General features: G+C 48.0%; 1 protein-coding gene and 1 long non-coding RNA gene across 4 annotated transcripts in view; one reads left to right on the top strand and one right to left on the bottom strand.

Moving 5' to 3' along the window:
* LOC136022332 (dual specificity testis-specific protein kinase 2-like) overlaps nt 1–16,428 on the bottom strand; it is a 39,578-nt gene that overhangs the window by 3,708 nt on the left and 19,442 nt on the right. For all 3 annotated transcript variants that reach the window (XM_065695474.1, XM_065695475.1, XM_065695476.1), the window contains exons 3-8: nt 6,110–6,231; nt 5,867–5,915; nt 5,017–5,166; nt 2,958–3,131; nt 2,331–2,414; nt 1,144–1,230 (exon numbers count right to left, since the gene is read on the bottom strand). In XM_065695474.1, coding sequence (XP_065551546.1) covers nt 1,144–1,230; nt 2,331–2,414; nt 2,958–3,131; nt 5,017–5,166; nt 5,867–5,915; nt 6,110–6,231 — 666 coding nt within the window. The remainder of the gene's footprint in view (nt 1–1,143; nt 1,231–2,330; nt 2,415–2,957; nt 3,132–5,016; nt 5,167–5,866; nt 5,916–6,109; nt 6,232–16,428) is intronic.
* On the top strand, nt 11,806–15,570 carry LOC136022333 (uncharacterized). Its single transcript, XR_010616132.1, has 2 exons — nt 11,806–11,957; nt 12,418–15,570. It is a non-coding gene; the product is annotated as an uncharacterized LOC136022333 (long non-coding RNA).

Raw genomic sequence — 16,428 nt, 5'->3', positions numbered from 1 at the left:
ATGCCCAAACAGTGTAGGGGCAGCTGTTGTGCAAGGAAAGGCTGCAGGTAGGTATCAGAAGGGAGACGTTAGATTATTCCATAAGTTTTTTTCACAAAGGTCAGGATTTGTCTTGTCTCCCTGATGCAGTTCATCCTCAGTGGGCTGTGATCCCCTGGTGTATTTTGGGTGTACCCAAAGTGAGGGACATGGCCAGGGACACCCCCATCCTGCACACCAATCCATGCCCCCCCCAGGCTGCCCTTTATGCCTGACCCCATGAAGCCAGCCTGGGAAGCTGCACCAGAAACTCTCCAAACATGCACATCGCACAAGGATAGAGAAGAACACCCTCAAAGGCCATTTCTGGCAGAAGCCCATTATTATATCAACTTGCATTAGAAAGATGCCGTTCAGCGATACAAGATATGAACACATATATGTCTAAGCCAGTTCCTGATGTGAATCCCTCCTGTGATTCAGGGCAAGTTATTCACACATCCTCCAGCCCCATGCAAAGATTTACTTCCATTTGCTGCCTTGAGCTCCAAGCAGTTAGGTGCATTACAATCACCCAGCTCATCCACTCTCTGCCTGATTACTGTCTTTGTGATACTCTTCCTCTCAGAGATGATCTTGGACCGTCACTTTCTCTCTGTTTTATCTCCTGAGGCTTTGGATAGCATGGGGAGGCACCCCTCATCTTTAACCACTAACTTCTATGCTAAAGCAAGAAAGGTTGGAGGAATATGCCCTGATGGTATCTGTAATGCCAGGGCTACTAATACCAAGGCTGTATTCTCTAGAGACAATCAGGAGGTGCCTCTGCCTGCAGCCTGGCTTAGGGAGGGACTTAAAACCACAATATGCTTCCCACTCTATATTTGACATGCAAGGGAACAGGCAGGACCTTGGGATGTTCTGGGCTCTAATTCACAAACAATACACTTTTCCTACCAGCAAACTTCAGGGTGAATTAAAGCATTAAAGGAAGATCTCATCACTTCACAGCTTACAGCAGAGCCCTGTGTGCTTGTACCTAGAACAGCAGGTTCAAGCTCTCCACAATTCACAATTTTAGTCTCTGTCACACAAGTGTGATACAAAGCCAATAAAACCAAAACAGGAAAAAAAGAAAAAAGAACAAACTAGCAAGAATCTCACCCAACAGCATCTAGCAGCAAGGTCCATCACCTGCTTGGGACATTCACTGATCATCCCCTGGAAGGCAGCAACATCCAAGCCGTAATCCTGTCAGGAAGGAGAATGAGTACATAGAAAAGACTACAATGTCCTTTAAAAGCTCTTCATCCTTCTCGAAGCGTTAAAGCATAAAATGCTCATGGTTTAAAGCTTTTAGAGTCTCCATCACAGCCAATTTACTGATGGCTATGCAAAGGTACCAGGACAACATCAGCTCTGGCAGGACTGCACAGATAGTAAACCATTAGCAGAGGTGGGAGACTGCAGCATCCTTTTGCTTGATCTGTGCTATCCCTGTCCAGGCAGTATGTGTCCTCCTGGAAAAGCTCAGACTAAGGCAACAAGAGCCACAAAAGGCAAAACTACAAGAGAAACCAGCACCAGGTGCTGAGCAGTGGCTGCCAAGGACAGGAACTGCAAACAATCTGGTCTTCCAACAGCAAGCAAGAGTGGAAGGCGTCCAGCCAGCAGTCAGCAGTTTCCATAACTACAGCTTTGCCCCTCCATATATCATTACATATCATTACTATGATATATAATTCTCCTTCATCTTGTCAACACAGATAGAGCATTATTTCCTGTTCAGTCTCACAGAAACATGGAATAATCTCTGGTCACTGCAGGTTCTTTGCATTTGCTCCTCGGAAAGCAGCAGTTTGCTGTTTTCCTGACGGGTTTTCCATCCCTGTTCAGGATAAACTTTCCCTTCCCACTTTACAGAAGGGAAATGCTGCAAATGTTGAAACAAAAAAGACCATGTTTTTAGGGAAGCTCACTGTTTCCACATGAATAGTGGATTAACTGCAGCATATTGGAAAATAAGCGTGTGGGATGAAAGTTGTGTTTAACCTGCCACTTCAATGTAGACGCTGAAATGTCAAAGCAAAATGAAGTATTTAGAATTAAAGTCTTTAAAAGGAAGTACTTAATCTGAAATTGTTGATCTAACATAAGTTTTGAAACTATAGATACACTGAACCCTTGTACACCGAAAATTTTGAGATCAGATTTTATCATGGGAAAACCTCTAGAGAGAAAACTGAGTGTGATCCACATACACATGTGTACAGGTCTGTCTGGTCCAGAGTGAAACCACAGTCTGGTACCATGGAGACAACACAACTGAGATTGGCTGCAGGAATCATTACCTGAGTCCTGGGGAGCACTTCAGGGTCAGCTGGGATCCTGCCCAGGATTTCACAGAGGACAATGCCAAAGGAAAACACATCCACCTGCAGAAGGGTGAAAGAGTGGGAGGTGGGACAGGACAGGCACAGAAGCAAAGTGTAAGAAAGAGAAGTACCAACAAGGTCCTCAAAAAAAAAACACCCCACAAACATTAGACATAGAGGCAGCAAACTCCTAAACTTCTGTGCTTCTGAACCCACCCAAAAAGACCTCATCTTTGGAAAGCCTGGTCCCATGATCAATTGTTCAATATGTCTGGTGTTTCTACCACAGCTCTGGCTCTCTACCCCAGATCCTGCAACAGGCTCATTGGGCTGTAACTCACCAAGCATATTCCTCAGAGAGGCTTCACTGTGTTTGTCCACAGCAGGAGTCCATTTCCCAAAAAGTTTAACTTAACAAGGCCACACAAGAAACTTGTAAGTTGCTAAGTAAAACATTACTGAGTAAAGGTCTAGGTAGCAGAGGCAGTGTTCCCAGGGAAGGAGGGAAGGGCTTTTCTGCTGCTGGGAGAGGTCACCAGCAAGCAGAAGAGAAATCTCCAACGCTCACTTGGGGGCTCTGGGAATGAACAAAGAGTGCCGTACCTTGCGGTCATAGGGCTCTCCCCGCAGCATCTCAGGAGCCATCCAGAAAGCTGAGCCCACCAGAGAAAGCTTCCTCTCCGCATCCTTCACAGGCAGCTCCACCACCTCCCTGGCCAGCCCAAAGTCAGCCACCAGTGCCTCGTGACCTCGCGGCGTCACTCGAACGAGACAATTCTAAAAGGAGCCCGTGGGACATGGCATGAGATGCCTACTGAGGAAGGGCCTGGGCACTTCACTGAGGAGCACCTCACCAGCCCTTGACCCAACCTCGCCATTGCAGGCCCTCCCCTCACCAGAGATCTGCATCCCAGCAGCAAAAATGGAGTGCACAGAGCAGATATGGGATGAATGAATCACATCTGAAGCCAGGAAAGGTACTTGGAAGAAGCTTTTCAAAGACCATGATCCACATCCTTTTCTCTGAAGACCTCAAAATCTTGCATGTTGACCCCCTTCAGCTGTGGCAGGATCATAGCCACAGCACTTCTCACTACACATGGCTACACATCCCTAACACTGCTTTCTGGAGGAATTCCTATAAGGTTTCCCGAAACCCCATCAGTTTCAGCCTGTTCAGGTTCCCAGGATTTCCTGCTCAGCATCTGCTCCCAGGGAACTAGCTTTCTGCAGATGGCTCTCATTCAAAAACTAGATTTCAGGTAAGCACGTACACACATCTCTCCCACATCTTCCGCCATCTGTAGGTTTCTTAGGTTTCCCTGGGGAAGGATGAACCTCTTCCAGGGGTTCCTCCACAGCAAGACAGAAAGGACATGCAGGGACCTCTAGTACTTTGTACAAGCAGATCTGGAAAGCTCCTGAACTCACCAGTCACCACCAAACAGGAAATTACATCTCACCTGACTTCAGAGCACATTGACCAAGAAATCTATGGTCAGAGTGAACCAGGTTCTTGCCTTGTCCTCAGCCTGGTAACTGAGCCAAGTAAACAGCCTGAGAATACATAAGTGAGTTTATTCCTGTGCTGATGTCTCTCAAAACTGTATCAGTTGACTGGCTTCCCCACTGCTGACCTTCATCCATATTTCAAGTTTTTCTTAAAAATCTCACTGAGCACGAACAAGAACAGCTCTAAGACATACACCACTACCTACTCAGCATCAACTGCAAGGACTTGCAGGCTCCATTTCAGTGAACCGTTAAGCCAGCCTCCAGCATCAGCTGACACAGACATGGCCCAGCCTGGTGGCCAACCCCTCAGCTCACATTCCCTGTGTTATCATGGACACACTACAGATCTGCCTGAGGTTTGGGTAGTTTGTCCAAGACAGATCAACAAGGCACTGTCCCACTATGTTCCTACTGCCATACCAGTGGCAGAGGAAGAGCAACATTAAAGCCCATCACCATGGACAAACCTTACAACAGCAAATCCCAGTGCTCGTTCCTGCCTCCCTCAAGCAGCATGAGCCCATGCTGAGAAAAGCAGCCACCCAGGCACAGGGCTAGTACATCATGAACATGATGTACCTTTGTGTTACACCCAAAGCCTGTCTCCAGATACCAGACTGCAGAGTTAGCAAGAGCCATGGAGATGACCATCTTAACATTGGTGATGTGGACCCTCTGGATCAAGGAAGAACAACTCTGCACTTGAGGAGACACACATCTCCTGATGCTCTGCACACAGACGGGGACCATCTCACATGGCATTCATTCCTAGAGTCCATGACCAGCTCCTGTTAGCAACAGCTTCCCCTTTTCTGTGAGTAGGAAAGGAAAACTCTAAATCTGGAGGAGCTTCTCTTGCAACTGTAGGCAAAGAAAACTGCAATCCTGAACACATTTCCATCTGTTTCTTTGCTGAAAGCAACTGCACTAGGAGTAATTATTTTTCTCTGTCTGGGTGTCCTGCTTGCCAAGTGATGAATGCAATGTAATGATGGGTTTTATCAAGAAAGCTTTCTTGGCTGCAGAGGGATTAGCATAGAGCAGAGGATCAGTGTGAGGCCTGAGGCTTCATGGTTACATCCGTAAAGGGTCCTCTACACAATCAACTTCATCAGTCCAGAGGAGATGTCCCCTTTCTAGTGCATACCTTGGAGTTGAGATCTCGGTGGTAGATGTTCTTGGAGTGCAGGTAGATCATGCCTCTGGTGATGTCAGAAGCTAAATCCACTTTTTCTTTCCATGTCAAAGCAATGTCTTTGCAGGCCAGGAGCTCCTCCAGGCAACCCCCATTCACATACTGTGGAACAGAAACAAAAAGCAGTGGCTGTGTGGCCAGGTACAAGCTCTGCTGGAGTTCCCAGGAATCCCTCCTTCAGGTTGAAGGTTGGGAATACCAGTGCGTGCAGGGGCCCCTGTGTGTGGTATGGTGCAAATACCCCTCCTGGCACAAGTAGTCACTACCCATCTCTGGGCTCTGCCCCACTACAGGGAAGCTGTACAAGCCAGATGCAGTCCTCACTCACAGGCAGCAAACTAGAGGCAAAAAGCCTAGCAGCAGCTCAGTGAATGGCTTCTGCCACCAACAGCATAGGAACAATGTGAGACCTCGCCGGTACCAGCCCAGGCTTTTCCATTAGACCACACCAGCATTCCAGAGCCACCCTGGAGGTTCTGCCACTGTCTGCTTCACTTTCTACTCCTGGCTCCTCTTCCCCCTGCCATCTGGCCCATTCTGGCCCTCTGGTGGTACCAATCCAACCTGAAACACGTTTTGGTTATCCTGCCTGAACCTCATGGCCCTGCAGTGAGCATGACCAGCTGTAGGGGAGAAAGGACCAGAAGCTCCTCCAAGGCAATCTTGATGGTCTAGAGCCATTCACAGGCACATGAGTTGGAGAAGTGTAGGTATGCATTATAGAATATCTGCCATCCTTCCTGCCAAAGAATTGCAGGGTTGTTGCCTGTTCACAGCACACTCAAAAGCTAGAAATCTTTACCTCCAGAATTGGGTACAGCTTTTCATCCTTCACGCATATCCCAAGGTACCTAAGCAAACACACCAAAAAAAAAAAAAAAAAAAAAAGAACCACAACAAAACAAAACAAAAATACCAAAACAAAAAAAAGCAAAGAAGTCATCAAGGTTCAGCTCAATCCCTCACTGCAGAACTTCCTCAGAGACACCAGCCCAACTCCAGCCCCAAGCAGAGCCCACTGCTCATGGCTGGAGGATGTGCCCACCTGACGATGTTGGGGTGGGACAGCTTCTGTAGCAGGCTGATCTCACGTACAATCACCTCTTGATCCACATCATTCTTGTAGATCTTCACCACCATCACTTTAGAAGCAGCAGCCTGGGTCACCTGGAGCCAAATTTGGATCAAGACACCTCATAGCTTCCAGAGGTCTGCCAGCCCCTCTGGACAACAGCATCCAGTCCCAACCAAAGGCTTGAACCTCACTTCCGTGATGCCCAGAGCTTTTGCACAGTTATTTGCACAAGTGCAAGGTGCTCTCCCTTCCACATAAGCTCCACCCCAGTGATGCCTGCTTGGGTAGCTGCGGACAGCTACACCCCTCCTGTCCCAACACATCACACCACTATTTCCCTGCCAAAATTTGGAGGTTCTTGGGCTCTTGGGAGGAGTTTCTCAGCCCACCCTGGGTTACCACAAAACTGTTCTTCTCGCCTTTAATGCTTTGATTCAATGTCCTTTCCCAAACACAATCTGCCCCCATATCTCCATCATTCCTTCTACCTGGGGCTTATCACTGCACCAGCTGCTGGCGACACTCCCTATCCCCAATTCCTCCTGCACCCCTGCCCATGGCCAGCTCCCCTCCACCCAGGCTCTGCCAGGCAGACCCAACAAAGAAAGCGCAGAGTCAGCTCATCTCTCCCCCACATCCCAGGACGGAGGTCCCATGTCTGCTTCCTAGCCACATGCTAACCTGAACCCTTGCTATAGAATACCACCAGACATTTCACTCCTAGAGCTTCCCCCAGGCAGGAGTACTTGAAGCGAAAGAACAGCAATCAAAATGCTTTTCCCCACCTTACAACACTGAACAGACTGAGCAGGCATTTTAGGAGGAAATTTGTTGTCCCCTGTGGAGGCACCAGGGTTGGGCAGTACTGAATGCAGGGATTTCATGCAGAGGTTCTGTGACTCTGTCCTGGGTTTACCAGTAGCCATTTTTCTCCTTCTTAGTAGGTGGTGCAAGCTCTGTGTTTTGACTTCCAGCCTGGGCAGAGAGCTGATAACACCGATTGCTTTTAATTGTTTCTAAGTAATGTTTATTCTGGCCAAGGACTTTGTGAGTCTCATGCTCTGCTGGGGACGAGGGGAGGCCGGGAGGAATCAGAGACAGGACACCTGACCCACGCTAGCCAAAGAGGTATTCCATACCACAGCACGTCATGCCCAGGGAGGTAACTGGGAGTTACCCGGAAGGGCACGGTCTCTCTTCGGGGGGGTCGAACTCGTTTGGCGGTGGTATCGTATTCTCTTCTCTTGTTATTTCCTCTTATCATTATTATCATTGGTGGTAGCAGTAGTGGTTTCTGTTATACCTTAGTTACTGGGCTGTTCTTATCTCAACCCATGGGAGTTACATTCTCTCAATTCTCCCCATCCCTCCAGGAGCGGGGAGGGTCGGGGGGTAGGGGAGGGAAGGAAAGAAAGAGGAAAAAAAAAGGGGGGGGGGGATTGAGTGAACGAGCTTTGTGGTTGAGTTTAAACCACGACAGTTCTTTTTGGTGCCCAACGTGGGGCCCAAAGGGTTGAGATAACGACAGAACTGACCGGATTAATAGTCACTCATCACAATGCTGATTTATTGGCTCTCAAAGCTGTTTCTCTTGATCTCACAGTTTCAGAATGCTGTACATTACGCAGAGCCAGTATTTGCTTTGTTGGTGTTTTTCAAGTGTGGGGCTTGGGCTAAGGTTTTTGTCTCATTGTACTTTATGATAATGACTTGTAATACAATAGAATCATTGATCATGAAACTGATCGGTCTTATGTTCCCAGTGTGGTCACCACCTTTATACTTTGGGAGGTATATAATAAAGATGCTTAGCAATTACACATCTTTTTTCTCCTTCTCGGGTGGCAAACCTGTGAAGGAGACATTCTTTTACTCTCCCAGCCCCCCTCTCAGACCATTTACAGCATCATTTGAGAGTTTTGAAGTTCTTGAATGGCCTTTTAATACTGTTGAGACCTGTTTGCTCATTGTGATGGGGATCACCATGTTGGCACGCATACAGAGTGTGTTTTGCCCACGACCATTCCGTCTGATTTCAAGAGTTAAGCAGAGTCGCGTTTGGGCCTTGTCTGGGGTTAAACGACAATATAGGAGGACCAAGAGATTTTCCCCGAGGCTGGACAGCCATGAGTGGCTGGGTGTGTGGGATAGTATGGGCAAGTATCTAGGTCAGTGGGCTCCTCCAGTACTTTGGAATTTCACCACCCAACAAGTGCAAAATCCAGAAGAATTAGTAAAACACTTAAATGAGGTGTGTGGTCAGTCTGGCCATACCGGAGACGGACAAATCATGGCAACGTGCTGAGGCTTGGCCTATGCTTACAGGGCCTTGTTCAACGCTATCCAACACCTTCAAAAGGAAAAAAGTGCCCCTGCATCTGAGGGCAAAGCAACAGTCAGCGCAGCTACTCCAGCTCCAAGCACAGCAGCTACACCACCCCCAGCAACAAGTACAGCTGCTACTCAAACCACAGTGATAATCACTGCAGCTAAACCAGAGGACCAATTCGTATCAATATCGGTTGCCACTGTACACAAGAGAAAAAGCAATAAAGAGGCAAGAAGGCTGAATCAAGATGAAGAAACAATGTATTCACCACCCAGTCCAGCATTTGAGCAGGAGTCATCGTCACATGACGAAGAAGAAGAAGAGGCGACTTCTCGACCTTGGACCTCAACCGAGCTATGGAATATGCGAAAAGATTTTACCCGTCAACCAGGGGAGCACATCATCACCTGGTTGCTCCGATGCTGGGACAATGGGGCCGATGGTCACGAACTAGAAGGTAGTGAAGCCAAGCAGCTGGGATCACTTGCTAGAGAACGGGGAATTGACAAAGCAATTGCAAGAGAGAAAAAGTCCCTCAGTCTTTGGAGGCAGCTCTTGGCAGCTGTGAAAGAAAGGTTTCTATACAAGGACAATGTTATGAGTCGTTCGGCCAAGTGGACTACTTTAGACAAAGGCATCCAGTCTCTGAGGGAATCAGCCATCGTAGAGATGATCTATCACATCAAGACAAATAACGGGGATACACCCATAGACCCAGATGAAGTCGAATGTACACGACCCATGTGGCAAAAACTAACATGGAATGCATCGTCATCATATGCCCATTCATTGGCAACAGTAACCTGGAATGACATAGTACCACTAACAGTGGATGAAATGATTCATAAACTCCGAGAGTTCGAAGACAACCTCACCCCTTCCATCATCTCAGCTGTGGAGAAACTGTCCCACGATCTCAAACAATTGAGGGACAATCTATCTGATTTATCCAGCTCCTCACGTGTACCAACACACGTCTAGCTATTAACAAAAGGCATCCTATTCTTTGAGAGAGAAGATACAGGAGGTATACGCCATGGGCCACCCTATGGTTTTACCTGCAGGATCACGGAGAAGACATGACGAAGTGGGATGGAAAACCTACTTCAGCTTTGGAGGAATGAGTGAGTGAATTGAAGAGGGGAGCAAGGGCCAAGACTCATCATCCCATGAGAGCTGCAGCTTCAGTCTCTGGTGAGCAGGTCCCCAGATGGAGTGGAAGAGCTGACTTTACTCCAGCTCCTGCGATAATGAAGAATAATCCCTTTCAATGTGACTTAAGTGTTCAAAGTTGTGATGACTATTAGAGGGGCCCTGCCTCCAGCCAGGTGGAGGTAGGGGATAATCAGATTTACTGGACTGTGTGGATCAGATGGCCTGGCACGTCAGTCCCACAGAAGTATAAGGCTCTAGTAGATACCAGTGCACAGTGTACCCTGATGCCGTCAAGCTGTCAAGGGGTGGAACCCATCTATATTTCTGGAATGAAAGGAGGATCCCAAGAGTTGACTGTACTGGAGGCTGAAATCAGCCTGACTGGGAGGAAATGGCAAAAGCACCCCATTGTGACTGGTCCAGAGGCTCCATGCATCCTCGGCATAGACTACCTCAGGAGAGGGTGCTTCAGAGACCCAAAAGGGTACCGATGGGCTTTTGGTATTGCTGCTTTGGAGACAGAGGAAATTGAGCAGCTATCCACCTTGCCTGGTCTCTCAGAGGTTCCTTCTGTTGTGGGGTTGCTGAAAGTCGAAGAACAACAAGTGCCAATCGCAGCCACAACAGTGCACCGGCGGCAACATCGCACCAACCGAGACTCCCTGATTCCTATCCACCAGCTGATTCATAGACTGGAGAGTCAGGGAGTGATCAGCAGGACCCGCTCACCCTTTAACAGCCCCATATGGCCAGTGCGAAAGTCTAACAGAGACTGGAGACTAACAGTAGACTATCGTGGCCTGAATGAAGTCACACCGCCATTGAGTGCTGCCGTACCGGACAGGCTAGAACTTCAGTATGAATTAGAGTCAAAGGCAGCCAAGTGCTATGCCACGATTGATATTGCCAGTGCATTTTTCTCAATTCCTTTGGCAGCAGAGTGCAGAACACAGTTTGCTTTTACTTGGAGGGGTGTCCAGTTCACTTGGAACCGACTGCCCCAGAGGTGGAAACACAGCCCTACCGTTTGCCATGGACTCATCCAGACTGCACTGGAACTGGCAAGCTCCAGAATACCTGCAATACATTGATGACATTATTGTGTGGGGCGATACAACAGAAGAAGTCTTTGAGAAAGGGAGGAAAATAATCCAAATCCTGCTGAAAGCTGGTTTTGCCATAAAACGGAGTTAGGTCAAGGGACTTGCACAAGAGATTCAATTCTTGGGAATAAAGAGGCAAGATGGACGTAGACAGATCCCCACAGATGTGATCAACAAGATAACAGCAATGTCTCCACCAACTAATAAGAAAGAAACACAAGCTTTCTTGGGTGCTGTGGGGTTCTGGAAAATGCACATCCCAAATTACAGTTCAATTGTAAGCCCTCTCTATCATGTGACCCGGAAGAAGAATGATTTTAAAGGGGGTCCTGAGCAACAACAAGCCTTTGAGCAAATTAAACGTGAGATAGTCCATGCAGTAGCCCTTGGACCAGTCTGGACCAGGCCAGATGTAAAAAAATGTACTGTACACCGCAGCTGGGGAGAATGGGCCTACCTGGAGCCTCTGGCAGAAAGCTCCAGGGGAGACTCGAGGTCGACCCCTCGGCTTTTGGAGTCGTGGGTACAAAGGATCTGAGGTCAGCTATACCCCAACTGAGAAAGAGATACTGGCAGCCTATGAAGGGGTTCGAGCTGCTTCAGAAGTGATTGGCACTGAAGCACAGCTCCTCCTGGCACCCCGGTTGCCTGTACTGGGCTGGATGTTCAAAGGTAGGGTCTCCTCTACACATCATGCAACTGATGCTACATGGAGTAAATGAGCTGCACTAATTACACAACAAGCTCGAACAGGAAATCCCAGTCGTCCAGGCGTTCTAGAAGTCATCATGGACTGGCCAGAGGGCAAAGATTTTGGAATGTCACCAGAGGAGGTGATGCGTGCTGAAGAGGCTCCACCATATAACAAACTGTCAGAAAGTGAAAACCAGTATGCCTTGTTTACTGATGGGTCCTGCCATATTGTGGGAAAGCATTGGAGATGGAAGGCAGCCGTATGGAGTCCTCGGCGACAAGTTGCAGGAACTGCTGAAGGAGAGGGCAAATCGAGTCAGTTTGCTGAGGTGAAAGACATCCAGCTGGCCCTGGACATTGCTGAACGAGAAAAGTGGCCAGAACTTTATCTCTACACTGACTCATGGATGGTGGCAAATGCCCTGTGGGGGTGGTTGCAGCAATGGAAGTGAAGCAACTGGCAACACAGAGGTAAAACCATCTGGGCTGCTGCACCGTGCAAAATATCACTGCCCCGGTGCAGAACCTGGTGGTGAAGGTACGCCGTGTAGATGCACATGTACCCAAGAGCTGGTGCAAGCTCTGTGTTTTGACTTCCAGCCTGGGCAGAGAGCTGATAACACCGATTGGTTTTAATTGTTGCTAAGTAATGTTTATTCTGGCCAAGGACTCTGTGAGTCTCATGCTCTGCCGGGGATGAGGGGAGGCCGGGAGGAATCAGAGACAGGACACCTGACCCACGCTAGCCAAAGAGGTATTCCATACCACAGCACGTCATGCCCAGGGAGGTAACTGGGAGTTACCTGGAAGGGCACGGTCTCTCTTCGGGGGGGGTCGAACTCGTTTGGCGGCGGTATCTTATTCTCTTCTCTTGTTATTTTCTCTTACCATTATTATCATTGGTGGTAGCAGTAGTGATTTGTGTTATACCTTAGTTACTGGGCTGTTCTTAACCCATGGGAGTTACATTCTTTCGATTCTCCTCCCCATCCCTCCAGGATCGGTAACTCGCAGAACCGAGTCTGAAAGTCCGAGGGGAAGAGAGGGGGCGGAGAGCCGGCCGAAAGCAGCGCTGCCCGGCGCTGGAGGAAGTCAGAGCGCTCTGCAAACTTCGGGAATCTCACCCTGATCAGGTGAGCGGCCGGGGAGGAGATGGGGCACTCGCTGTCCAAAGAGGAACAGGCAGTGGTGAAGCTCCTCCAACATATTCTAAGAGAGGCGTGCAATATGATAGTGCCGCCTTACAAGGGCTGTTAAAATGGTCCCGTGATCGTGGCTTTATCCCCACTGTGCAAGCCGCATTCGAGATCCCCGAGTGCGAGCGCACAGGACAAGCACTGTGGGATGAGGGACAAGAGAAGCACAACAGCACTCCACACTGTGGAGGCTGATGACAGAGACCTTACAGGAGATGAAATCTGAACGAGCGGCGGTGGCTTCCCTACTTGTGGCCACCGCCCCCCCTCAGGCTCGGTCGGGAGCAGGCGCGGGCGCGACATCTACGGCGTTTGCTCCTCCCACCGTGCCTGCAACTGTTCCCCGGCAACCGCCACAGCTGGCGGCGAGGAAAAACCTCCGGCAGCGATCAGAGAGCGCAGGAGGAGTAGAAAGAGCGACCCCTGGCGTCCCGCATCCAGAGGAGGGAGATCCTGAGTCTGCGTTGGACCCGGGTCCGGGATCTCCGGAGTCAGAACCGGACTTACATCCTCCCGACTCCGACTCTGATTCCCACCAGTCGGTCTGTCCAGCTCATCGACAGAGCACAGCCGGCCCGGCAGAGGAGCAGCTTCAACTGCTCCTGAAAAGACTGGAAGCTTTGGAGACTGGGGGAGTTTCCGGGCCGTCTGCTCCACCCTCATATAATTCCTTTTTGAAGGAAGGGATCGGGATGTGGGAAGAATCCGGCACATCGCTGGCGCGGGTTTATCACGGATGCAATTGTGGACGGGGAATTTGCTGACATGGGGCCTTCTCCTTATCCAGTGTTTACCACCCAGCAAGGGACAAAGAAGTGGGAGGCTCTTGATATAAAAGTGGTTAAGGAGGCTCTGCAGGCAGTGACTACATATGGGTTGAAATCATCTTATACTCCATCTACAATTGTTTGCATATTTTCTGCTTATATTTTAGCACCATATGATATTCACCTAATTGCCCAAATGTTACTTCCTCCGCATTTGCAGCTTTGGTTTTTTAATAGGTGGGATCAAGCCTGCCAAGGGGTTGCTAGTCAGCCTCGACAGCAAGGTGATCCATTGTTTGGGGTAACAGCTGATATCCTATTAGGAAAAGGTCAATATAACGATCTGCATGCACAGGCTAATCTGCCAACGGCTGTTCTGGCTGCATCTCAAGAGCAAGCATTAAAAGCCTGGTATGCCTTGCCTGACGACAAAACTGCCCCTGGGTTTTGGTCTATTAAGCAGGGACCAACGGAATTGTATCAACAGTTTATTGATAGGCTGTTTGATGCCTTAAAAAAGAATCCTGATCTCAATGATGATATGAAAGGGAAATTGCTAGACATCATGGCCTTTAATGGGGACAATGATCAGACGAAACAGATTTTAAGTAGTTTGCCGAGGGGGATGTCTGCTGCTCAGTTGCTTGAAGCAGTAGAACGCATGGGGCATAAGTTGAAGGCGGACTATATGGCTGAGGCGCTTGGTGCTGCTGTCCAACCACTTGTCCAAGGGAAAAAGGGAGGAAAAGGAAAGGGAAAGGAAAAAAGATGCTATAATTGTGGAAAGTTGGGTCATCTTCAAGCACAGTGTGAGGCTAGAAGGGTTTGGGCAGCATGAACTTTTTTCAAACATGTCATTAGCTTTACCTAAGGGAGTCTTTTTGATTTGTGGCGATCGCACTTGGCAAGGTATCCCAAGATTTCCACTTGGGGGACCATGCTACTTGGGAAGGCTCAGCCTTTTGGCACCGCCGGTGAAACTCTTAAGGGCGCAGAATAGAACCCCAAGTAAACACGCTTTAGACACTTTGTCAGCAACCTGTAGTGACTTGGTAACTCTAGTAGGAAAAGCAGAACATTTGTTAGCTAGCATATTTTGTCCTGGCTGTGCAAGAGCAATTGCTAACACCAACTTGCAGAAACTGGCATGTTGGGCCGCAAAACAAGCTAACCTCACATCTGATGTTTTGACTGACTTGATGAAAGATGTTGATAGCAATCGTAAAGCTATTTTGCAAAATTGCGCCACTATAGATTTTTTGTTATTAGCACATGGACATGGGTGTGATGATTTTGATGGAATGTGTTAATTTGTCTGATCATTCAGAATCCATACATGCAAGAATTCAGGAACTGCAAGAGCATGTGAATAAGATACGAGTTGAGATGGGGTTAGATGAGTGGTTAAAAAACCTGGGAATTAGTGGCTGGCTTAAGCCATTGATATATAGTTTGCTTCAGTTGTTGTTAACGCTTGTGGTAATCTTGTGCATATGTTGTGGAATATTTACCTGTGGAAGAGCACTGGTTATGAAGATGATGTCCAAGGTATGGCTGATTCAACGGAGGATACCAGCGAGAGGACTTCTCAGCACATTCATGGAAGACAATGGCCATATCTATGAATCGATATATGAACTGATATATGCACAGGCATATGAACTGGAGACGGAAACAGAGATCTGAATTGGAATTAATGCCTCTGCTCAAAAACAAAAGGGGGATTTGTGGGCAGGTTTGTCATGGCTGTGAGCAAATGCAAGAGGCCTTGCAAGAGGCCTTGCAAGAGGCCTTGGATGGAACTCGTGTTTTTCCACCTAGACCATCTGGGGGGACACATCAGAGAAGTAAAGATTGCTGATGATATGTAACCTTAACCATATTTGGCAAGTAAGGGTGTTGATGTTGCATAGTCTTACCGTTAGGAGATAGGAGGTGCAGCTGCAGGGCTAGGATGTTTAGGAAGTTGTGGTTGACAAGCGAGCTATGTTGGGAAGACAATATGGTAAATTTTAAAATGTTAAAATGCTGACCAGCGAAATTATTGTCGGTAAACTTGTGATGTAAGCCTCTGTATGTTAACCAATGAAATTACTGTAACTAAATGACATAATGCAAGCTGGAAGAATACTAACAGTATATGTAACCCGGTGTGTGCGCAATAAACTTGGGCAATCACTTGATCACACTGATCGTCTTTGCATTGTCCGTGACTCCCGCGTCTACAGGATCCTGTACTGCAGCTGGTGTTATCTATCTGTGTTGACAATCCAAATAGCAGTTTACAGACTACATCACAGAGCACTGTGGTACTTCAACATTTCCATCTTCAATTAATATCAGTTTTAAGGAAGACTGATGTATCAGGTTTGGCTCACACTGATGGCCTGACAGCTTCCCCAGGGCTAGCAGAGAATCCAGCCACATGTCTAATCTTCTCTCATTTTGATGTTTGTGGGGTTTTGTTTGTTTTAAGGGAAGAATATTTAGACACAGCATGAGCTGGTTTAAGAGCAGCAATCTGAGTCCCAGACTGTCACCCATTGCTCTCTGTTATGGATCACTTTACAGATAAGGTTATTAACTCAGTTGAGGGGAACAAAGAGCAGCATGTCAGACTTACCTGGGCTGAAAGGACAGAAAGGGTCATTATAATGAGGGTCACAAAACAAACTGTCTTCAGCAACATGAACTACTGCTTCCTTTCTGAAGGAACTCAACCTGGTAGTCAATGTCATTGCTGGAATAACTCAAGCAGGTCATAAATAAGCCAGAGCTCTGAACCCCTCACCTGATGGGACTTCATAGCCACAGACTGTAGGTCACTAACCAGATGTTAACTGATTATAATTGCACAGATGTAAGCATAAAAGGATGCTATCAATCATTTCTGCCCAAAGACTGTGAGTGCCCTGATGCCCAGCACAGAGTACAGGGAGCATCTGAAATCTGGAAGATCTGAAAAACTTTCAGAAGAGCTAATAGTGAGTTTCAGTGAGCCCTACTAGCTCTGCACAAACTCTGATGGAGACTCTGAGCTACACTC

This window comes from Lathamus discolor, chromosome 15 (genome assembly GCF_037157495.1).
Source record: "Lathamus discolor isolate bLatDis1 chromosome 15, bLatDis1.hap1, whole genome shotgun sequence".
Taxonomy (NCBI): Eukaryota; Metazoa; Chordata; class Aves; order Psittaciformes; family Psittacidae; genus Lathamus; species Lathamus discolor.
Note: the sequence above shows the minus strand (reverse complement) of the source record. Positions and strands in the feature narration are given on the sequence as shown.